The sequence below is a fragment of the Anopheles gambiae genome, chromosome 2 (genome assembly GCF_943734735.2).
Source record: "Anopheles gambiae chromosome 2, idAnoGambNW_F1_1, whole genome shotgun sequence".
In the NCBI taxonomy this organism is placed as follows: Eukaryota; Metazoa; Arthropoda; class Insecta; order Diptera; family Culicidae; genus Anopheles; species Anopheles gambiae.
In genome coordinates this window covers 25,625,538-25,649,145 of record NC_064601.1, presented here as the reverse complement: position 1 = coordinate 25,649,145, position 23,608 = coordinate 25,625,538, and the positions used below count along the sequence as shown (strand labels likewise).

At 45.1% G+C, this 23,608-nt stretch overlaps 1 protein-coding gene across 4 annotated transcripts; it reads left to right on the top strand.

Moving 5' to 3' along the window:
- The first annotated feature begins 10,646 nt into the window (after positions 1–10,646).
- On the top strand, positions 10,647–22,852 carry LOC1273261 (uncharacterized). Of its 4 annotated transcripts, none has more exons than XM_061645827.1 (8): positions 10,647–10,779; positions 15,150–15,672; positions 18,190–18,702; positions 19,272–19,477; positions 19,931–20,144; positions 20,307–20,628; positions 21,243–21,367; positions 21,500–22,852. In XM_061645827.1, exons 2-8 carry the CDS (start codon positions 15,591–15,593, stop codon positions 21,634–21,636), a joined length of 1,599 nt encoding a protein of 532 aa, XP_061501811.1. In that variant the 5' UTR covers positions 10,647–10,779; positions 15,150–15,590; the 3' UTR covers positions 21,637–22,852. The 4 variants fall into 4 exon arrangements, with proteins under 4 accessions (XP_061501811.1, XP_061501813.1, XP_061501812.1 ...); XM_061645829.1 differs by having other exon boundaries at positions 10,692–10,792; XM_061645828.1 differs by having other exon boundaries at positions 10,701–10,844.
- The last annotated feature ends 756 nt before the right edge of the window (positions 22,853–23,608 follow it).

The following is a 23,608-nucleotide window of genomic DNA, read 5'->3' as shown; positions in this document are numbered from 1 at the left end:
ATCGGTTGACCCTGGGTAGGAGGCCGGTGGGTTTATATGCTGGCCTTCCAGCTTCCAGCCATTCAATCGGGTACTGAGGCGGAAATGAGCTCAACATTCATCCGGAAAATGGGCACTGACGCTTCCGCAAAAGCAGGAGCGGCTAGGACGAGGGAGAATACATTTACTACGATGTTCCGAGTGCGCTGGAAGCCACTCCACTCCTTTGAAGTAATGCAAATGCCGTCAGCATTTGAAGTGCCACCGTACAGTGGGACAGTGGGGAAGTCAAACACAAGACCAGCGGGCCGTATCGTAGTCGTCAACATTGGAATTGTATGCTTCCGTCGCCCAGAAGCTGCCGGGGTGCACACAATGTGGTTGATTACGCAGTACTCAGTAAGGGGAAAGAGAGCGTGGACGGGTATGGCTACATAGTGGGAAAGATTTCGTTACAGTGAAGTTGTGCCATTTGGAAGTAATCAGTCATTGTTCGCATTTTTTGTGGTACCTTCCTTCTTGCACTAGCCAACAGGAATGGGATGATTGAGGAAACAGTTCCTCGAACTGAGTACAATAAACTAATAGATATCATCTTGCTACTTGCGAAACCTGCATGTCCTAGGAAAGAATCGTAAATAATTCTGGGTAGATAGAAATGAAAGAAAATATCACGCTATTTATTCTAGCAGTTTCCCAACATTCCTCGAAAGGAATACAATTTTGATTCAATGTTTATTCAGTGAATATTCAACAATGTACCTAAACAACAAAAACTACTGTCAACCACTTGACAAAAGCTGTTTTGAGACAGTGTATAGATTTACCGATATTCGTGCTTTTTGCATTATAGTTCAACAGTCATGCCTTGATATAATGCACCTTTCAAAAGCATTGTTCGATTTATACACATAATTGACACATTTAACATCAAAATAATGGTCTTTACTTTACTGGGCCATAATCATGCCCACCTTCAACCCGGCACACATTCGTTCACATTGACCCATACCGAACCAAAAACCGTCCCGACAGCCCGTCCCACTAGCCAGCACCAAACGACCCGGCAGAAAATGCTTAGAAAGAAAGATAAATTCATTCTACGTGAAAATGACGAATTATGGGTAGGCCTTACGCCGTGGCATGGCGCCCGTGCGCAAACACGCCCCGTGTAGCATCGTGAAACGTTCACGTCCGACGTCCGACACCAAAACCCAGCCACCATCGCAACCATCAGTACAGATCAGATAAAACTTGTGAAATATGGGTCGAAAGCGGGCGAGTTAAAAATACAGAAACGATTCCAGCGCCCTGCCCCAAGAAGGTGTGAGTGTGTTCCATTTTGCCCGTGTGCCTATCAACCGCGCACACCCTGTCCTGTCTGTGCGTCCGTCGAGATTTGGTGGATGAGGAGGTAGCAGCAAACCGGGGACCAAAAGAAAACAGTCCGCCTTCCGCGGTGCCAGTGCAGCATAGCGAAAGGGGAAAAAACTTTTTCAATTTTGCTCAAGCCTTGCCCTCTTTCTTAAAGCTTACCAAGAAACAGATGAAATATTGTCAACAATTTCCGCCCATAATGGTTTGGCAAAGTTTTGCATATCCTTCAAACAGATGGCACCCGAGGATAAGAGTCGAGAATGCAAATTTTAACCCCTTGCACATCCCTCCGGCCCGGCGGTTGGTGGATCGGCGGTTTGAAGCTGCGCTGGTGGGAAAAGTTTGCGCACTGCTGCAAAATCCTAGCAGCGACAGCGGGCGTGTGGATCGTGTCTTTGGTGTAAAATTATCAGAATTGCATGTTCGATAGAATGTTATTTCTTTCGCGTGTAGCTCACCATGCAACTTACAGCTTGTGCTGATACTGTGAAGGGATGTTGAGAAATTTAATCTTTTCTGTGTGATTTACCAAAAAAGTGCTTCTTTAATTACTTTTGCTTGTCGAGGAGAAAGAGAGAGATAAAAAAGTACCTCACCCAACTGTACTTACATCCGAGTCGCAACTACGAATACAAGTGAACCGATTCAAAGTTCAGCCTATTCTTGCCCCACAGACCACAACAGTACATTTGACACTCAACCAACGATCTGGGCACTAAATCACCCCATCAATTACCGGTAGTACTTCCACGGACCAATTCATCGGACACAATCGCTATCCACCAGCATATCGAGATTTTTGCAACGAACGGACCGTACCGTACACAATTGTGGCCCACCGCCAGCGAGCAAGTGCATGTTTTCTCGTCCTTTTTTTTTGCAGTTCCAGTTTCCTTCGTCCGAGGTAGCGGAAGAAGGTATTGTATCGTTTTGTTGGATGACCGTTGAATTGATTTGACCTACCCCGCCCTAGCGGAACCTTTGGCCTGATCGAACGACATTTTAACGACCGAGCAATTTATTTGCACGAACCGTCCTCGTTCCTTGCTCCTCTTGAACAGGCAACTCACACCTTCCCTTCCCGACACACCGACGATCCTTTCTTCAGCAAACAATCACGATCCTGGACCCTCGAGCGATTATCCCGCACAGGCTTGCTTGCTCGCTTTCTGGAGTACCTTTGTGTTGCCGTGCAATTGTGCAAAGGTTTCCCCTGGACCTGGCAAAACGGATTTCCAAGACATGGAGACATGGGCCTCGGCACGCGAGGTGGTCCGGTTGCCCAGCGGGCCCACCGTACGCCACCGTCCCACGGTTCGGGTTGTAAAGGAGAGAAAAGATTAAAAATAAATAACTCTGAGACTTATTGGTTCGATCAATTTACGGAACAAAACAGGATTATGTCGATAAACCGTTTCGCCAGCGCTTTGTGGGCTATTCACTGTTTTGTGTTGCAGTTCGAGTTTGGGGCGAAATTTACGGGCCGGCCACGCCGCGTGGGGGTGGAATAGTTTAGTGGAATGAAATAATTATCCTCAGCAGTGGGTGAAAGAATGGATTGTTCGAAGCTACCTGCGCAAGGCGTAGAGTAAAGAAATCTGCCGACACAAAAAAAAAAATCGTGATACAGGAATGTGGTACACATGGCAAGCTTTTATGGCCGAAACAATTCATGTACAGCAATTGGGAGAGTTGTAAAGGTGGATTTTAATTTCAAGAAAATGTGTTATTTTGATCTCTTAATTAATGTTTCGCGTTGACAACTCATAGCAAGAATGTCGTCATTGTATAATAAAATGCAATTAAGTTTTGCAAACATTTAGGCGTTCTACATTTTGCGCCTGCGGGTATGTAATTTCTAATTACATACAATTTAAAGTAATACTTCAGATTCACGCATAAATATCTTCTGAACATAATTGAATCCAACATTTTTATTTTGTTTCGATGTCAGTTAAGCAAACAAATTATGTTTTAAGCTCACAAAATGCACCATACATTCTTCTGCTGATCTCAAAACCGAAAAAAAGAACCCTGATCACCCGGTTCAATCGTCTAATGCTGAGAGATTTATGGTCCAGTTCCGCCGGCCCATGAGCATCATCATAACACACTGGCGGGTCGAACTTTGACCAGCGTTGTTTGGCATCGTTGTCGCTTCCCGCTTGTGCACTAAACCTCCCGTATCGTTTGACGGCTCGATGAAACCGACTCCCTGATGGGACGCAAAACCACGCGATTTTATGTAGCTCCTAAACCTCAACATCCTGGCAGATCTTCTATCCCTACTGCACCGGAGCCAACCCGCTGGCTGGTTTCCCTGACGAATGCATGTGGGATGCTGTTTTGGTATCACTTTTTTGTTGTTGTTGGTAGACCTACTCTTCGTTCTCCTTCTCGCACACTGTGTGTCTCCGTGTACTGACGTGAGATAAAAATGATTGTACCAGTGCGTGGTGCGGTGCAATTTGTTTGCCGGTTATGCCACCCGGATGCAGTTCATCACTGGCCGGGGAGCTTTCGGGGTTTGGGACGGCCACTTCTGTGTCCGACGCCTGGAACATAACTCACGCCGCAGCAAAATTGCAGCATGAAAAAGTATCTACGGGGCCGGTTTGGTAGCAAAAATGGAGTCTTTTTCTTCCTCCCACTGGCAGATAAAAGATCGTTTGCTATAAATTGCCACAATAAACACAAGCAATTGGACGGCAGCAAACGTTAAAGCGAAACGTGTTGAATTCGGTAACCTTCTTGCATTGTCCACATTCTTGCAGTGCTGCTCAAGCTGCTAGTGATCGTGCATAATGTCTCGCTGCTTTTAATCTAGTTTACGCTCCAATTAATACGGCGAAGCCAATTTCAATACTCATCGTTCACGAGTTTCAGCAGCTTATCGCAGCATTTGCAAACAGCTTTTCCACTTCTCACGAACGAAAACCGATTAATCATGAATTCTGTGCACCAGATGAAGTGTAAAAATTGCTTCTCATTTTCACACTAACTTTGCCGACGGCTAATGCCAATTGCCACCGTCAACAGCGGGGCGATTACCCTTTTTCGTGGAAACAGTTTGTCAATGATAAGCTTCTAATTATTTTTTCTCCGCTTAATTCCCTTCGTTCTGCATCATTCCATCAGCCGCGATGACTGTGACGGTTTTGCAAATGAACTAGTGAGACCGGTTCGGTGTCTAAGGCGTCAATGGCTAACAGAAATCTCCCACCGGCGACGTTACAGCATTCATCATTAATATTTAATGATTATTTGATGTGATATTAATAATAGTATGACGCCGGGTTTTGTTCGGTAGGCTTAATGCTAGGTAGAAAAAAGCAAACTTTGCTTTACTGTTCCACTGATGGATGAGCTTTCTTGCGAGCCAGATTGTCAGTTTATCGGAAACGACTTTCCCCTTTTCATGTGGTTTATCGATATCTAGGGCACAATTTATCAGCTGGACGATAAATATTCATCAGAAAGCGACCATATTGATAAATCGCCTTAGTATTGCGAAAAAGTGGTGAGCTGTTTGTTGACATGTGTGTGTGTGTGTGTTTCAATATTGGTATTTATTCATCCAGGAAAGGATGCGAAAATCAACTATTGACAAAAGAGCATAATATCATCAAGCATAATGATTTTATGTATAAAAAGCTATAAGTGTCAGTGCAATGAAACAACACATAGGAAGATATGAAAGTCTTCTAGTACAACAGAGCTAACGTACCTATAATCCTTCACTGGTCTGAAGTGATCATGACCCAAAACATGATTTCATTAAAGCACTCATCCAAAGCAACATACTTCAATCGCTTTAATCTAAACTCTTCATACAACCGCCCCCTTCCTCCTGCTACCCTATCATCATCCACGATTGCTGCCAATTTTGCGACCCAACCGAACCCGTCCAAAAGCCCAACAGACCCAAACCACCCTTCCGGGACGTTGGGTAAATGAAACGGACAGACCGTTGCAACCGCATCCGGTTCTGGCACACATTTCTTGCACACGCCAATCGAGCTGAAGCTGGAAGCTGCTGCTTCCGATACAAAAGGATGAAAGCACCGTGCTCTGCACCAAGGCAAGCCTTGCCCGTGACTAACCAATGCCGTACCCGTGCGCCGGAGACGGCGTTCTCCGCCAAAGGATAGGAAGTCTTCAAACGAAACAGCAAAAAAAAAAACGCAAGCCAACAGTGAAACAATGAAACGATAACCACGCACGCCACAGCGCACTCTCTCTCTGGCGGTTAGTGAACGAACCGACCGTCCCGATACCCGGCATGTGGATCTGTGCGACTAGTGAAGCTTTAGGACCCGAAGCGGACATGCAAATTCACGAGTTTTCGTTTCGCTGTCACACACGAGAATGTTGGGCCCGGGTAGAATGGGCTACGAGATGATGGAATGCAGAAAATGTTCGTTTTGTTGCTAAGTTACTATCTCGTTGCTCGCTGCTTCACCGTGTTTCCTCTCCTTTATGGCTGTGATCATGATCAGTTTTGATGACACGTTAGCCACTCGCCCGCTGCATTCTGGAAATACTCGAGAGTGTACTTTTACGCTGGTGATACTATCTCGCCTGTCAGCTTAAAATTGCAGCATAGTTTTCTTTTTTTGTTAACGCATTGAACTGTACCATGTTTTGGTTGCGAATTCAATGTTGGAATATTTGTTAGATAATAAAACCAAAACATGTCTGCAAATTGTTACACATTGTTGGTAACCTCGAGAAAATGATCATCCGGGTTGACAGACTCCAGCTGACAGACTCCAGTTGTGAAAAATGTTGTCCTAAATTAAACGAGAAGCAGTTGCAGTGCACAAAAGATGCTTGCTTTTGTAATGCGAATTGCATACCTTCGGACTGCGGTGCTTGTTGGTTAAATTATGTCTTAAATTTAATTTTGCAATTACGATTAACGCTCAGTTTCCTCTACTGAAGCTTTTCAGATTATACCTTATAAACGTGTGCACAATAGATTTAGCTCTGCACAAAAGCAAAATATATGCCAAAGCTTCCCCAATTCTCAACACACAATCAACAAGCTTTCTCACTCTGTCTGGTTTTATGAGTTGTTAGGAAAAACGAAAAAGCATGATGGTTTTGTTCGTTGCTCGGATCCTCCACTCAATTTCACCATTTCCTTCTGACCCCTGGTCAGTACAAAACGACAACTATTTCTATGCATTCATGAAGACAATATGATGATCGTTGCCATCTTTTATTGCGCACTGCCCTTATACACGTTCTTTACCCGCAGCAGACGTAGAACCTTTCCCTACAGCTTCATCACAGTGAGCAGACTAGCATGAAGCATCGCAGATCGCTTCATAATAAAATGGACATTCTTCTCATTCTTCGTCCGGTCGGGCAGTACATTTCCAGCAAATGGAACAAGAACAATGGCGACTGAATAAATTCCGTCCCGTCCGGCTCATGCTCGTGGCCGTGGTATGCTCTATGAGCCTCCGATGTTTGTCTATAAATCACAATTATATCCGATAACTCTTCCCAAAATATGTGTTTTTGGGTGTGTGTGAGAGAGGCCGCTTTTTACCCCCAAAGTTCTCTCCCATTCCCCCATACCGGTCGCCAACGATGAGACTGTGGAAATGTCGCGCTTCTCTGGCTTGAAAAACGTTGACCAGCCAGCGTGGCGGATCCTTTCAGCATAAAACGATTAGCAGCGAAACCGAACCCAAATGTGAGATCACTGTCGCACACATACATCCACAGAGCCAAAGGGGCGTTGAAACTATTCTCACGTTTTTCGCTTATCATTCGTCCACATTTGGTCCACCAGTGAGTGCTCCTGGAAAAACTTGCTCCTTGTCGAACGGGAACGAATGCAAGCACGAAACGGATTAGGCGTTTGGAAAACTTGGACCATGGGTTTGGCTGCCCGACTCGGCTATCCGTTGCAATGGAAACACCTTCCCGAGGAATAAAATATATGAATAACGCCACAAACCAGCTTCTCCGTGCCCCAACAACGCCACAACAATTGCTCCACAATGGAAAAGCGTACCAAAGCGCGCCATGTACGGCCATAGACATGCACACACACACACGCCCATAGAGGAAGGTGCAGTTGCGGTTGACCATCCTGGCCGACATGGGGCGCGGGTGTGGGTCAGAAATATGGCTTTGATTGTTTTGAAGGATTAGGCGTGTGGGTGGTTGTGCGAGTAGTTTTTCGGAAGTTTTGTGTAAATAATTCATACCTCTTCCTGAGTGGGGACGCGCAGGACGATGCGGGGACGGGGTTCGTTTAAGCTGTGGTCCGAAATTTTTGTTCTGTCAACCGTAACCGACTCCAACAGTGCAAGCCGAAACATGCGAATTTCAAATCCAGCAACGGGAGCGACAAAAGATGGAATAGCATCATGCGAGAAAAAAAAATACATCCTGGTAGGCGGTGCTGAATGGTGGTGAGATTTTCTGTTGTGGAGTTTTCTAGTTCAAATCCATAGCAACAGCTCAAAAGGCAAAAGTTTTGCGCCAACTATTGTTAGAGGAAGCGGACGGGCTGGGGTCATAAATATTAATGCTCCAGTTTCTTTCACAAGTCGGATGCACGATTTCTCGCGCGCCTGTCTTATGTCATGTTGGAAGGGAACATACTGTTTCGGTTCATTTTAGATTAATTGTTGTCTGAGCTTATGATTGTGAGTTCTCAACACGGCGTGTTTCTTACACCCATTTGCTCAACAGTTGTGAAAATTCATTTGCATATAGCATTAGTCATAATGGAGCATTAATTTACTGCCACTTAAATCAGATTCCATAAGAACTGCAACTGCTGATACGAACGCGCTTGAAAGTCAAACGTTCTATACCAACATTTCGCCGCAACAGTACCAACACGCCTTTATTCAAACAGAACAATTCTGCTTGTTCAAAGGTCATACCTACCGAAACAAACCTGCAATCCTTGTAAAGCAAACCCGCAACACTCTCCGGACGGGCGGGGAAATCGGGTTGTTCCTGCGCCAAACGCGATAAAAATGCGCTGCTTCAGTAGAAACGTGGCAAGCGCTCGCTCCGCTCTACTGCGTTGCGCTGCGGAACCGCGGTATCTCTTACCTGCTGAGGCCCTAGGGCGTACATTCGTACCAAGGCGTGCATCTGATCTGCAACACAAGCACACAGCACTGATTTTCGGTAGCGCTGTTTGCCCGCTGCAGTTTGAAATTGTTTGCTACGTGCAAAGATGCATTCAAGTTCCGATAGTTGCACAGGAAGTTGTACGGGTGCGGTGGCGGCATTGCTGGGCGGTGCTTGGGGGTATTGTGCACAACAGCGGATAACAAGCGCGATGATTTTCCGTAAACAAGGCAGCGGCAATCATCATTTACGCCCTCCTATTGTGCTGATGATAAGTGCTAAACAGCACGAACGAATATACACTCGCGTCAGTTTAGGGGCCAGGCGAGAAACAAGCAGGACTCTTGCAATAGCTTGATCTAGCTAGATATTAAGGATTTTATAGCCTTTCTAGATGAAACTCTGTACTAAAAGACTAACCGTAACGGATGCCATATATTCCAAGATTTCTTCTTAATACCATTCATTCCGATTCACGTAAACCCCTTACTGTGCTACTTTCCGGCCTAGAACAGGGAATGAATTTCAAACAGACTTTCGTGCTCGGTAGACAGAATCGACAGAAAATCGCCTCCCCGCCTCAAAAAGGTCGAGCGGTTTGCAGCGGAAACATCTTGCCGAATCATAGCCGCTGTTACCAGTGATGAAGAAAAAGGTACTTCTTGGTTCGTTTTTCATCCTTTGCCTTCCCATTTTTTTGGCTCTCAACTCCCTTTGCAACGTTGGGCTTTGGTACACGGGCGAACAAACGAATTGGAACATTGGGCCACACACATATCGACAGCGTCGATGTAACCTGATCCCTCGCGCGCCTTGTCGGTATCGGTGCGACTGTGTGCGGAATGTGTCTTCTTGCACATCTTCGATTGGAAAATGCTCACTGCCTTAAAGCTGAACGGGCGTTTTCGCAGCACTCGACAACTGTGCTAACAGAGAGTGTCACGTTACATATGTAATAACAATTTACCACACGTTGCCAGAGGGCGATTCTTGCACACTTTCACCATGGCCTCCCACTGCTCGACTGACGATCAACCCCCCAGAAACATGAAGATGACGGAGTGAGTGACATAAATATTCAAACTTACTGCGGGGAATGTATCATACCTTTAATTCAATTCAACCACACACACGCACGAGACGATCAAAATGCCTTTCACGGACACGAACGCAAATTCGAAATGTTGAATTCGAAGGCTGCATGGGTGTTTGCTGAGGTAAACATTATAGCACGTGGTGCGTTCTCGGAGGTATTAGAGATGTTCCAGGAAGATGTAAAATAAACAGTCGGCGGTAGATATATAATTGAAACAAGGCATCGCTTGATTCAATGTCTATCCACTACATTAAACGGGAAGAACTTGATTGTATGTGTACGACTGCTGCGAGCTGTCTCAAGTTCTCTAGCGTTAAGATATTCCCCGCATTCCTTAAGTCAAGCAGTGCTTTCACATGATGATATCAGCAAGAAAATATCTTTCTACTAGCGTTTGTCTAACGATGATTCACGATGATGGAAGGAAGAACACATTCCATCTCGATTCCTTTGACCTTTTACCGCAAGATCTTCTTCCACGACCTAGTCATTTGAGGCATTTTTGACGCTCCCATTGAATGGCATATTGAATGTGCCATTTTGTTCAACGGATGCTCTTCAAGATCTACGAAAACAACCTGTAAACCGGCCATCCATTCAAACGTCGCTGAAAAGTCTCACGCAATTCCTCAACACTCAAGTCACTCCAAACAATCCTTCAATCACAAATGCAATTCAAGGACAACAGAAAAGGAATCAGCGAGACTTACGACTCGCAACTAAGACCGACCCATGGGAAGATCCACCATTGGGAAGACAAACGGTGCATAAATGACAGTGGCTGTAATGAAGAAGGGATAGAGATGAGGTGACGACCAAAGGAAGACCACCACCCAACGATGCCCTCAGTTACTCCGCTTCCCACAAAAATGCGTCTGAAGAAAGCAATGACGCTCGCCCTTGGGATGGGTTGGATGGTTCATGCAGGAGAAGCTGGCATTCATCGGATGCTTTCTAAACTCCGGAGCACATGCACTGAGAGACGCGCAGACTCCACGAGGACACACTCCCTGTGAGTGACTGTTTGGCTCGGGAGCTCCTCCGGATGCTGGAGAAGTCATCTGCGTGAGTACGATTGTTTGGAGTTTGGAACGGCATGGCCACAGTACACCGTAAGGCTGGAAGGTCAGTTCCGAATGAAACGTTACGGAGAGTGGCCGTTCCTGCGTTACGTCTGTACAGTGGGTCAACGTTCGCGACACGGGGCAGTGTATGATGTGAGTCGTTACGGTAGTGTTTTTATTTGTGATTTCCGTGGCCAGTGAGCGTTCGGATAGAATCGGTACACTTGAGGATGGGTTGGTGATTGTGTTTAGTGAAACAGCTCATGCTATGGATTCTGTACGCTTATCATTACAATGATAGAGACTCCTCTGTGCCATGGGATTCTCCTCCGAACATTCAGTTGTGCTTCCTCGTGCGTGAACCCATCGTGCAGTACGTGTAGAAGGCGACGTGTAAAAGCCCTCTTGACCTTTTGGGAGAGCATGATTTAGGCCCCACCACACATACACCTGAAACGGCGTCATCAAATCGTAGCCTCAGCCGCTTGGTAGTCGTGTGGAATAGAACTTTCACACCTCATGCAAATGAACAGACAGGGAGCCCGTGCCCGACGCTCCACAGGGAACCATCAAAACATTTTGTGGCCGCTGTATGGCAGTGCGGGCCTTGTACTTCAGCGACCATTAACATGCCCTCGGCGGTGCTTCCATTCGATGGAAAATGTGTGAGAAGTGCGTGTGTAATGCAAAACGGCAGCGAAAAAATGTTCCTCCACATTTTCCTCCCCGAATGCTCACTTCCAGCATTCACGCCAGCATTGGGATACGTTTACGTTTGGGCGTCGTTCGCTCGCGTTGGGCGTGTTTGACTCGGTGCCAAAACGGATCACACCTTAAGTGGATAATGGAAATTACTTTCGCGGGCGGTGGTGTGCGGAACGGTGCGGTTGCGGGGTCGGTATGCCCAGATGCCGGTTGCTCGGGTTGCTGAGATGTGAGAAAATGTGTCTAATGTTCTTAAAATTGCTGCCTGCCCAAATTGAGTCATTGGAGTCGATGGAAGGGAAATTGTGAGACGCGCCTGTCAAAAGCTTTGGCTTGCGTAAACGCAGTGAAGTGATTGTGTGGGAAAGGAGGGGTGTCGTGTTGCGAAGAAGCTCCCGGGTTGGGTGGTGTAATTACACTCGGTGTTTCGTTTTACCCAGTGAAACCAGAAAGCCAACAGCAGCAAGCTAAATATCGTTCTAAATAGCTAGCGAAATGCTGCAAAGTGGGCGGATGTTGAGTTTTTATATTTATATTTTCAAGTATTTGGTGAAAGGTTGCAGGATGTGTATCGTATTTTAACTTTTAATTCTGCTTCAGAAAGCAATGGTTGGGACAACAGAACGAAGAAAACAATCGCGAGAAAACGAACAAAATGATTGGATAACAATTACAAATTCAAACTAATGTTTTATGGAACATATTTATGATTTTTATTTACCAAGCTTTTGTAAGTATAAATTTATTCAAAGGTAAAATCTTATTCGAAAATCAACAAGCTACAAATTTCAGCGAAAGCATGCTGAAACATTCATCGTTAATAATATTCGAAACGAACTGTTAAACTTTCTTTCGCCATAAACTTTCATCAGCGTTTCAAATACTCTCCCCATTCTCAGCATATTTAATCACACGCTCTATCGGTTCTTGCTTCGATGAGTTTTTTTCACCCCCATTTTGGTAGAAATATAGATTCATTCGACCAAGCCACAGAACGACGAGCGAGCACGGCGCGGGTAAATAAACAGTAAACAGAACGATTATTTTTAATGAAACGAGCAAAAACAAAGAAACAACAAACTCAAACTCAACGATCCCGGCGGAAGCATTTTTAACGAACCGTGGTTGTTTGGAGCTTTTTTGTTTCTCTTTATCTCTACTGCCCTCTCGGTCTCTCTTCTCTATGGATCTAGCTATCCCGTTGCCACGTTTACTCCCATCGCTGACCACCTCCATCAAAGCAATGTCTCACCTCGCCGGGGCGAAAGAAAATCAGTGCCGCGGCTCCTTGGTACGCCATATCGCTACCGGGCGGCTGTAGCTTGGGTCCGACAGGATAACGATATTGTGAAACTGTCTAGAAAGGACCTTCGGCTTCGGCGAACCCCGACAGGGAGGCAAACAATGTGCAGAACGCAGAACCCAAGCAAAGAGGTAGCACAGGAAGTGGCAGACCCGAAACGTGAAACAATTCGCCTTCTTTCGTGTTTCGTTTCGGTTTCGTTTTATCTTTAATCCTCCCCTTAGATGTCGTGTGCTGTGTCTTGTGCTGGCTAATGGATGATTTAAAAGTTTGCCTTGTCTGAAATCGTGTCACCCAATGGGTGAAGGAATTTTTCATTTTACCAAGTGGAAGCGGAAAAACTTTTCGCTCCTCTTGTTAGTTCACCTTTACTTGGACTCACAAAAGGGGACACGGGGAAGACGGCGCTGGGGCTAAACACCGTCTGTGCATCCAGTGGCGCTCGAGGCACAAGTGCACGACGGTCGCTTCCTGTTCCGCCGGGCAAAGGAGCAATTTTAATTAAGTGAACCGTCTTGGCTCAACCGAAAGGTGTCAGTTCCGTCGTTGTTTTAACGCCCATAGGAACTCTCTGGCCGTGACACGCCTGCCGTGGTTTGCGAGCATTCGTGTGATACACATGGTTGGTGGTTGGTTGTGGTAAAATAAAAAAAAAGCAACGCAAACGATGCTGCCTCGATGGAACGGTCCTAGAGAAGAAACGGCCAATGGCGGGTGAGGAAAGATGGTGATGTTTGCGGATCACCGAACTTTAATACATCAGAGGGTAATGGTGTGGGTGGGTCGGTTCGCCTGTGGGCAAGGATAATTTGGGCCACATTACTTACCATTAGTCTCGATTAAATTTTTAGAAACATTATCCTCCTGACTGCCTTTTTGGTGATGTTGTTGACTTAGCAGTGGGATTATTAGAGCAGATAGGCATTATGTCAGGAACAGCAACAAAACCGTTGTCAGAAATATGCTTTTGGTTAATAGAGGTAGAAGGGTAGTTTCGTGCAACACAAACGACATGGCTAATGGCAATTTGAAAATGAGAGCTACTGTTCAGAGTCTAAATAAAACGATTTGCTTAGCGTATTGCATACTTTTAGGAAAAATTGTATTCAAGTGCCTAAAGTTATGCAATTTTATTCCAAGTGATGCTATATTGCTTTCAAAAGCAGCATACTAGATTTGTTTGGCCTCTACAAGTCGCATGGAAATGTAAATAAAGCATAATATCACCCGAAACCTTTTTATAGGCCCTCTGCCATTCGTTCCTCGTCCTGGTGCTCTCGTTTTGGCTTGGTTTTTGAGCTCACATCAAGAAATTCATTAGAATACGTGTTGAGTAATTTGAACATAACCATTCCAAAATGCAGCGTGATGAAAAATGAAACTACCGGATGCTAATAGGTGTTTTCCCCCTGTTCCTCGCTCCATGCTCATCGCTACTTCGGCCCAACGAAAATCACCACGCTTTGGCAAATTGCCACCGAAAGCGTCTTCTGTCTTGCCAGGGTTCGCTCAAAGGCTCGCTCACTTTAGTGTACGAATAATAGTGAAAGAAGCAAAACTTTCAGCCATTTCTAAAACGGTGCACATTTCACGCAGCGCACGACACCCCGCCTGGGCGACCGTGCCACAGTCGTTGGCGTTGGCCATTTATCATTATCAGCATCCGACGCAGAAGGGATGCAAGGACTCCCCACACAGACCGACATCCTGCTGAGCGGATGGGAGGCCGTGCCTAAGAGGAAATGGCGAGATGGCGCGAGGAAGAAAGAGAGCTCAGGGAGCAAAAAAAACTGCAGAATGCGTCCAAGCGTCCGTCTGTCTGCGTTGTCCATAGCCATTAAATATTTCACCGATATCTTGCCATTGCTTCTGCTGTGCCTCTTCACTTCGGCTGCGATTGCAGTTGAACGAGGATCGACTCCGCAGGTTCGATGTTCTCACCAAAAAAAGAGTAGAAAAAAAATGATCGAACAAATGAACGCAACGGAAATCATAGAGCATTGAGGATAACGAAAATTTATGGTGGCGATTTATTTATGAATGCTTCCTTCCACCAATCAGCGGGACATTGCCGGCATTGATATACACTGCCGGCGCTGTCCTTTTGTGTGTATTGGGTGTACGTGTGAGGGCGATGTCGCGAGAGAAAGGAGGCTTCCTTTTGTTTTCCTCGTCCTTTTTTTTGGTGCAATGTGAAGCATTTGCAAAGGGAAAATAAACACATTGAAAATAAAAATCAATACAGCAAACAGACACACTTTTTTGGTTTTGATTTTGGCATGATTAATTTTACTTTTAATACAAATGATCAGCATTGCAAAAAAAAAAAGATGCTCTGCCGACATTATTTTTTTATAACGCAGCATAAAATTAAAACAAAACTCTTTTTTGTATCATTATGATTCTCTTCCCTTTATGATATCCTGCGGGCTCTCCATTTCATGATGATATACTGCATAAATGTGCCGACTGTATAATGACTTTTACAAACGCTAAACTCTCCCAATCTCTCTAGGCCGCTTCTTCGTGATACCCACAGGTTATGCGTGCAGATTATGCTGCGATGAAAAATTGTTACAATAAATAACCGGCTTTAGGGCGTGAAAGCAGTGTGAAAAATAACGCCCAATCAAGAACACGCGTTAGAGTGGTATTGGTTTTTTTTGTTTTGAGTTGTTCTGTGCGAGATCGTCAAAAGTGAAATTAAATTAACATTGAGTGAAACAATATGATCCTTCTGTCAAGCGAGATAATGTGTCAGCGGGGGAAAAGTATGAGAATTATTAAAGTGAATTGAACTCCCCACAGACATGGTGGAAAGTGCGCTGTAAGTGTGGTGCAAGACGTCACAAAACGTGCGTTTGATATAACTGTCCGGTGCAATCCTGGTTGAAAACGATGGAAATCCGGTACCATCTTTAAGCGAAACCATGCGGATAAGAGAAACGATTTTGTGATGACATCGTTGCGCTGCTTCAAACATCAATGCAACAGTGTCGCACTCGCGACCATTGTATTACTGCTGACGATGATGATTGGTAAGTGCGCTAGGGTCGTGCCTTTTATGTCCTTCTCATTTCCAATATGTTCACTGGTGTAACCGATTCCTTGAAGTATATATTCTAGCTTCAGCATCGTTACGGTGTACTCAGATGCTCGTTGTCGTGTCGATGAAAAAGATTCTATAGTTTTAATAATTTGTCTCATCCTTGAATTTCCAAGGTTCGGTGCGTTTTCCTTGTTCCTCCTAGCTACGTGATTTTAACACCTACAAGAAGTGGAAAACAAATTCGTTTTCATTGCTTAAAGCTTGCTTCAACTTAACGCTCAATTGGTTAACCGACAGTCATAATTCCCTCGGTGTCAATTTTACAAAAGAAAGAACTTTTGCTTTACCCCAAACAAGATATAACCAGATAAAATGGATATCACCATCGGAATATAGTTGTTCGACCGTTCATGGGAATAAAACAAACACACAACTCATGGCAGAAAAGGTTTCCATGGTTCTTTGCCTGTGTTTCCAAATATAGCATGTTATGTTTATGCAAGACGTCCAAAATGTATCCCCGTGTGGGAGTGTTTCGCATCTTGCCTAAAAACTCCTGCCTGAGCCAAGCGCTAGGGGAGGGTGGAAGGGAAGAGAGGAAATTTTCAACAAGGCTTAAAATTGCTTCCTGAGCACAGCATCTCATGCTAAACTTTGGTCAATGGGATGAAGATGAGTGTTCGTTGCTGTGGACGAAACATTGGACGCTCTCGATCGAAAACCTTGCTGAAGTGAAGATGCTCATTAGAAGAGGATGAATGAAACAGCTTCCGCATTTAATTCCGAGCGGACAGGGAAGTATGATTATTCCGTTCTTAATGATAGGAAATTAACCAACAAGTAATATCATTAGTTTAGGAAGCTTATTTGTATGGTATTATTTAAGCGGAAATAATTAAGCCTCAAAGTAGGCGTACCAAATGAATATCTTTCATTATTTGGACATGCTGGCTGTTTAATTCAGCGCGCAAAGACTGTTAGGTACATTCAATTACCTAAAAACTCTCGTAACGAGCTTCATGAGTAACGTTCTTTAAGGTTTAACCCATTTTCCAACAGCGCGCACAGTTTAAACAGATAAACTTCAAAAGCATTACATCATAAATAACACCTCCATTGATTTTGCATATCCTGCTCGAAGCTGTTTCATCGTACACCGATAAAACGGCAATGATTTACTCGTGTTTGCTACTTCAAAGTGTCGTCAGTGTGCAGGGAAACCTTACTCATTCCCCCTCAATCCAGTACACCCACACACACCCCCCAACTCTCGGCATACGTACACACATAATTTTAAAATATTCAACAACAGTTCGATAACATTAAGATTCATACAGTGCGATAAGGAGCGCCCAGATTGAAGATACGTCAGCTGCTAGCTGCTGCCATAGATCAACTCTAGCCCCGGCCGCACACAGATAGAGCAACAATATTTCAAGGGTCACTGATGTTACGGGCTTATCTTGCCCTGTTCATCAAGGAAACTAATTGGGTCCGGGATGTTTGGCTGACTAGTTTAAATTGGGAAAACCCGGGCCCGGCCCACCCCTTCGTTATCGGTGTGTATCATTTCCCAACGTGTTGCTGTATCGTTTTTCTTTGACCGACCGGCTGTGTGTGGTTTAGATTTTGCTCTGATCCAAATTCTCGGTAAACTGAAGTCCCCTACCGAGCACCTTCGTCATTTGACGAGGCTACCAAAAGTTTTCACCTGTCCTTTCCATCCTATAGAGAAGTTGTCTAATGCAGAACGGATTGGTGTAATTTTAATATTCATCATTGGTGTGGTGAAGAATCATTCCGCCACTGGGTGAATCATCCATTTTGCTTTCAGCGGGGTAAGAGTATCCGATATCAAGTTTTTTATGCTACAAACGGCTTAGGCATACACCATCTTCAAAGCAACGCACTAAAGACCGTTCGGTCCTTACACACAGGCTTCGCACACAAAAGCAATGTGAAACAGCTATCTGGAGCGTACACTAAACAAAAAGAAATCCTTCATGAGCGCTGTTCGTGGAAAAGTTCTTTCGTGCCCGTGTGTCAAACGGCAACTGCAGTGCATTGTAACAAGCACTTTGAAGAGTGTACTCTTGAAGCTGGCTGGCTGGTACAAGGCTTAGCCGTACTCTTTATGATAATTGAATAACAGCGTTACTCATAACTGTATTCCACATTCTTGGAAAAAGCGATTCGTCATTTTGAAAAGCAAAGCACCACTGACACGTTTTTCTACTTCACTGTATATTTTATCTGGGTGGGCTCTTGACTTTGCATACAACCTGGCTAAAGGAGATAGTTTACGCTCATAGCTGAATTAAATGAAAGAAGAGCAACAACCTTTGGAGTTATCGTATGCAGAGGAATCGATTTCATCGACCAACACACCAATTGACCTGCCGTCGACATGTAATGCGGCACCAGACGTTCCGCTCTGTCAAGACCCACCGTGATAAGATTCTCCTCGCTCATTTCACCCAACACGTTTCTCCACCCACCTTTGCAGATGTACGAGAGCAGACGATGCTGACGGAGCATCCACCCACCACGGAGGAGGATCTACACTATTCTAAACAAATCACCTCAAACAGTAGAATCCAATCTCCGACAATGTCATCGGTGCCACCGACAACGCCACCGTCCCTGCAATCGAGCCCCAGCCCGCAGCCGACGTCAACCGCCTTTTGGTCGGAGATGTCTTCGTCATCAGCGACTCTGCCGGTGACACCGTTGCATATGGCGGCCGTGCCGTTGCCGTCATCGTTGACGGTGTCGGCTGAAAGTCTAATCCGAGATGTGACATCGGCAGTAACGGACGCGTCAACACATTCGCTCCCGGAGGCGGTCGCCATGCACGGAGCGGACCCGGGACCGATGGTGACGACGCACACCGCCCCATCCAGTGCACGGGCAAGCCCCAGCGGCACACTGCTAGGCGGTGTCTCCAGCGATTCAGCCTCAACGGCCGCACAGTACGGTGGCAGTAATGCGTACAACAAATACACGACCTTTCGACCATGTAAGTCCCTGCCCTGCACCCAGCCGGGTAGGAAAGATAACTTCTTAATCGATTTAGGTAGAGCTAGGTGTATCACCTGGAGCTACAAATTCAAGGATCAGGGTCTTATTAGCCGTCTAGCTGTTGATCTGATTAATCGTTACTTGGTGAAGTGCTCTGTAAACGAACAAGAGCTTTTGTCGTCAATGCAAAGAGGATTGCCTATCGTTAGGGGTTTATTAGTGTAATATAAAATTGAAATCAGCCTTAAGGTATGCAAATATTCAACAAATCTCCTTACTAAGAATGCATTCAGCTTAAAAATTTTTTTCTTTGCAAAAATGTTAAAAAACTAAAACAAAACTGAAGCATTTTGTAACAATTGACGATCTATCATCTACGTAATAATGAAAACATTTGCTGTAGAACTTCTGCAATCAATTATGCAAAATGGCAGCGATGAAAGATGTACCAAGCTTACTCTAATGTATCCTCTCATTAACATTTCAAACACCTTCATTCGCACCGCACCACTGACCGGGATGTATTTCCTTTGCTTTTCGTCTTTCCTTTTTGCACTACATTCGCAGTACTAATACCTACATTACCTGATGTGCGGCGTAGTCGAATTGTTCATTCGATGCCTTATCAAAGCAAGCATCATCACGAGCGTCACTGGGGTCCTTTTTTCGAGGAACCGGTCAACGTGACTTCCGGGGCGGCCTTGCAGGTTGGATATCATTTATCAACGGAGGCTATCCTCAACTGTAGGGTAGGCATGCTTAAAGATAAAACGGTAAGCATCATCGCCAGCTCCTGTGCAATCCCTCCCCACAACCACACATTATTCATTTACCACCGTTGTCGTTTGTTGTCGGGAGAACCACAGCGAAAGAAAAAAGCAAAACAAAAAACCGGCAACAAACTGATAACTCACAAGACGTGCCAACAGCCCGCCATATGAAATCGTGGCAATATTCTATTCCCCACCACCTGACACAAGACGCTGACGCTCCTCGGCACACGTTTGGGATCCGATGATGGGATTTATGTGAATGTATCACATCCACCCAGAAAAGAATCCCTTCGAGCCGACCCCTACACTGGCCAAAATTAATCTTATCCGCACGTTTACCCTTCTCAATCGTCCTCGATCGCTGCTGACGGTGTGTGTATTTTATCTCCCGTCCGTTTTTTTTTCGGCCCCCCGGTTTGCGGCATGTACCGGACGGACTCTGACGGTGTGCAGGTGATGTGGATCCGACGAACCACCGATAAGGTATCGTTGCTCACCGTTGGCAATAATACGTACAGCGGGGACCCGAGGATAAAGGTCAAATTTCAATATCCCAACAATTGGAGGCTACATATCAACCCGATCAAATCCGACGACGCCGGCCTGTACATGTGCCAGGTGTCGACGCATCCGCCACGGGTGTTCGCAACGAATCTGACCGTCTTAGGTAAGTGGAAGGGTAAATTACACCAATCATGGGTCTGTTTTCTCATCAAATGACTTTTGGGAGGAAATAAGATGTCTGATAAAATGACATCAAATATGCAACACTTCAGAGTTTCTACAATGATTCCTTACTTAATTTTACGTTTTCTGTTGCTTGCTACAGAGCCCGCTGTAAGAATAGTGGACGAGATGGGGTACGAGTTCTCCGATCGGTACTATAAACTAGGCAGCACCATCGAGATATCGTGCCAAGTGTCGACGTCCTATCTGGCTACCCTTCCACCCAGCCCCAAGTCGGCTGGCCAACAACAACGCTCGAAGACTTCCCCCGTCGGTGCACCGGCAAACACGTTGGACGAGACGGCGAAAACAGGCTCCAAAGCCACTAAAGACGATAACAAACTGTCCGACTCGACGGAAAGAGGGTTGATTAGCTGGACCAAGGATGGCGCCGAGCTGCCGAAGGATGTCAAGATGAGTTTTAGGTGAGTTTGTGAGACGGTGTGAATGTGTTAATAGGCTGACACATTTCTGGCATGTTGGCGCAAGTTATCGATCGTCATTAGAATCAGCTTCAATAAAGGTTCCGCTGATATATTGTCCTATGGTACATATTATACATGAGCGCCATCGATGGTTTGTTTGATGCTGTATTTAAATCAGGACCTCTTTCTTGTGTTTCGTTCAATGATCAGCTCCATTGAAACCAAACGATTATCAACATCCATTGATCACTCTTACAAATTGCAACTATTGATAAATGTCCCAATCTGTAGCCCTTTTCCAACTCCAAAATGCACCATTTCAACCGCATTTCCAATAACTCCAGCGAGCAACGCACATCCACGCTCAGTTCCGCTCCTTTCAAATGCGTACAATTTATCGTCGATAACAGCATCAAATGAAAATTTGTCCACCGTCCACGTTCCGAGCGTAGTATGACGAGGTCACCATCAAAGCGTTGGCGGGACTCCCTGTACGATCCAGTGCGCCCGTACCCATCACGCATTCGCTGCGCTATTATTCGACCGTGGTGGACGTGTTCTTTCGACAAACTCTCACCCGAATATGCTTTCCGTTCCATTCCTCCGATTCACAGTGGCACCAAGCAGTGGCTCATCAGCCGGATATCGATTCTGCAGGCAAATCGTGTCCACAATGGCGTCTACAACTGCACCGTCGCCGGCAAGCAGAGCCAGGCGGCCCAGGTTCAGGTCCTGAACGGTACGTATGCGTAATAGGATTACCTACTCTCCGAGCGCTCCGGGCTCAGGGCAGTGCGATAATGAAAATTTTATTGTCTTCGAATCTTGGGCCGCTTCCGTTTGGCCGGCCGTTTTTCTCGCACAATCACAGGTGAAACTCCGGCCGCTGTGCAGCATAATTTTGGCCATCGCAAAGAGGCGACCGGGCTGGTCGGTCTTCACTGCACGGTAGTGGCAATAATCTGGTGCACTTTGCAGAATTTGGGCCCGTTGCATGTGTACTGTTAATCGTGCTCTCGCTACTCAACAGTCGTGGTTTTACTCCGGGGCAGGTATTCGACATACCAAAGGGAAAAGATACAGACTACATAGCAACCAACATAACTCACACCACAGTTAATTCTGGTTAACAGAACCGGTGTGTGTGCGTGTGTGTTTGACCACTGCGGCCAAGTAAAAGGAAAAGATCGGGTCGAACGAGAAAAATAAAACGTTCGCTCCACAAACGTGTTGGACAGCAGATTATCCGGTGCAGGGTAAGGCGATAAAGCGATTGAAAGCGACCCACAACACGCACGGGATCAGTCGCTCTCTGAATGTATCTGTTTGCAGATTTACCGTTGGATTGTGTGGAAAGGTTTCTTCTAACGAATTCAAAACGTCAAACTCATTTCGGAGGTTTTAACAGGTTTGAATTGCGAACGCGTTCAAGTACAGAATCAAAACAAGCGTGTACATATGATGAGTTGATAGGTAAAGCAGAAGTATCTAGTTGACGCTGTGCAAGCTCCTTGCATATTCGACCTTATTTTTTTTTAAATAGGACTATCCTTCACTCAGTGTATCCAAAATTTATAGTTGAAAACGTCTATTTTCTTAATTTGTTTACGATCGTGATATAAATTTAACGAAACTCTTTGGAGGAAAACAAAAACTTGTTAAACGGTTAGTTTTATAAGCAATCCACGAGAGAGGTTTACAATTAGTTAAAACTACATTTAATGTGACGATTTATATTGTAACTAGCAAACATTTATGGATAAAGTAAACCACTCAGCCACACATATACACAGACAAACACTCATGTATCATGGTCGGTTAAGAGGAAAAAGACTAAGTTACGCAAAGGCAAATACTTTCACGTAAGTTAGCTTAAACCGAGGCTGGCAACTGGCAGTCCAGTCGCTTCAGTCCTGCGAGCAACTCGGGACGATTGGAAGGAAGCAAAATGTCATATAACATGTATTACTACGTCAAATCAATTGCAGAAACAAAACATACACAGCAGAATCAAACAACTTCAGTCATAACAACAACAACACGAGCAACAACAAAACAACCTACGCTTTCCGCATATTCGGAAGGACACAATGTATGCTACACTATACCAGTACAGGCAGAACAAAAACTAAGAATAAATTCAAAACGGAAGGAAACGAGGGGAAAATTGCAGAAATATATACCACCAGAGCATTGAGACGTCTCTGGCGAATGTAACTCAAAACTGTAATTGTGTGATAATTGATGCAAAGAAACAACCTCCAGCAAATGAAAACATCCCGCACGGTAAGTAAATACTTTATTTTACTTTTAAAAAGCAACTTTTTCACCATGCCACTTCTTTGCTAGGCATGGAAACAGTTGCAGGAAGGATGCCACGCAAGGATGCAAGGGTTAGGAAAGTACCACGTGTTTGCGGTTTGCCGTACAGCTCCATTTGAAATCGATTTTTCACCATTCGCCCAACTTTTACTGCTTCATTACGCCGCCCTCCCACCCTCTGCGTCACATCGACGGCGCACAGTAAAAGCTTGTTGAATGAATTGCTCTTCTTCGAATGATGCGGCAACAATTTTGCGGCAACATCCTAACCGAAACCAAACCATACGATACGATCGACCGACGCTCGCTGTGGTCAAACAAAATTTACACTTTATCTACACCGTTTAACGGTACCTTAAAGCGAAAGGTGATGGTTTGTGGTTAGGCATTGGCGCTTGCGAAAGCGAAAAATGTACGGATCGCTTAGTTTCGATTACTTAAAGGTTACTTCCGTGCGGGGGCCCTATCGGTAGCCCGAAATGCTTCTTTTTGTGAGCTGTTATCTTTCGTAAAGTATGGCAAATAACGGGCTGAACCTTCGTAAGAGGCAACATAAATGTGGCAAAACCTCCGTCGACTCCCAGGGGAAATTTGTTTCGCGACACTGACACCGTAGATGACAATTGAGACTCGATTTAAGAATTTCTGCTAGATAGCA

What these genes read in the sequence shown, in the direction of transcription:
- LOC1273261 (XM_061645827.1), top strand. Translation starts at nt 15,591, where the DNA reads ATGACATCGTTGCGCTGCTTCAAACATCAATGCAACAGTGTCGCACTC. An exon ending in ACTGCTGACGATGATGATTG is followed by an intron (nt 15,673 to 18,189) that starts GTAAGTGCGCTA and finishes CCACCTTTGCAG; the next exon opens with ATGTACGAGAGCAGACGATG. An exon ending in AACGAATCTGACCGTCTTAG is followed by an intron (nt 20,145 to 20,306) that starts GTAAGTGGAAGG and finishes TGCTTGCTACAG; the next exon opens with AGCCCGCTGTAAGAATAGTG.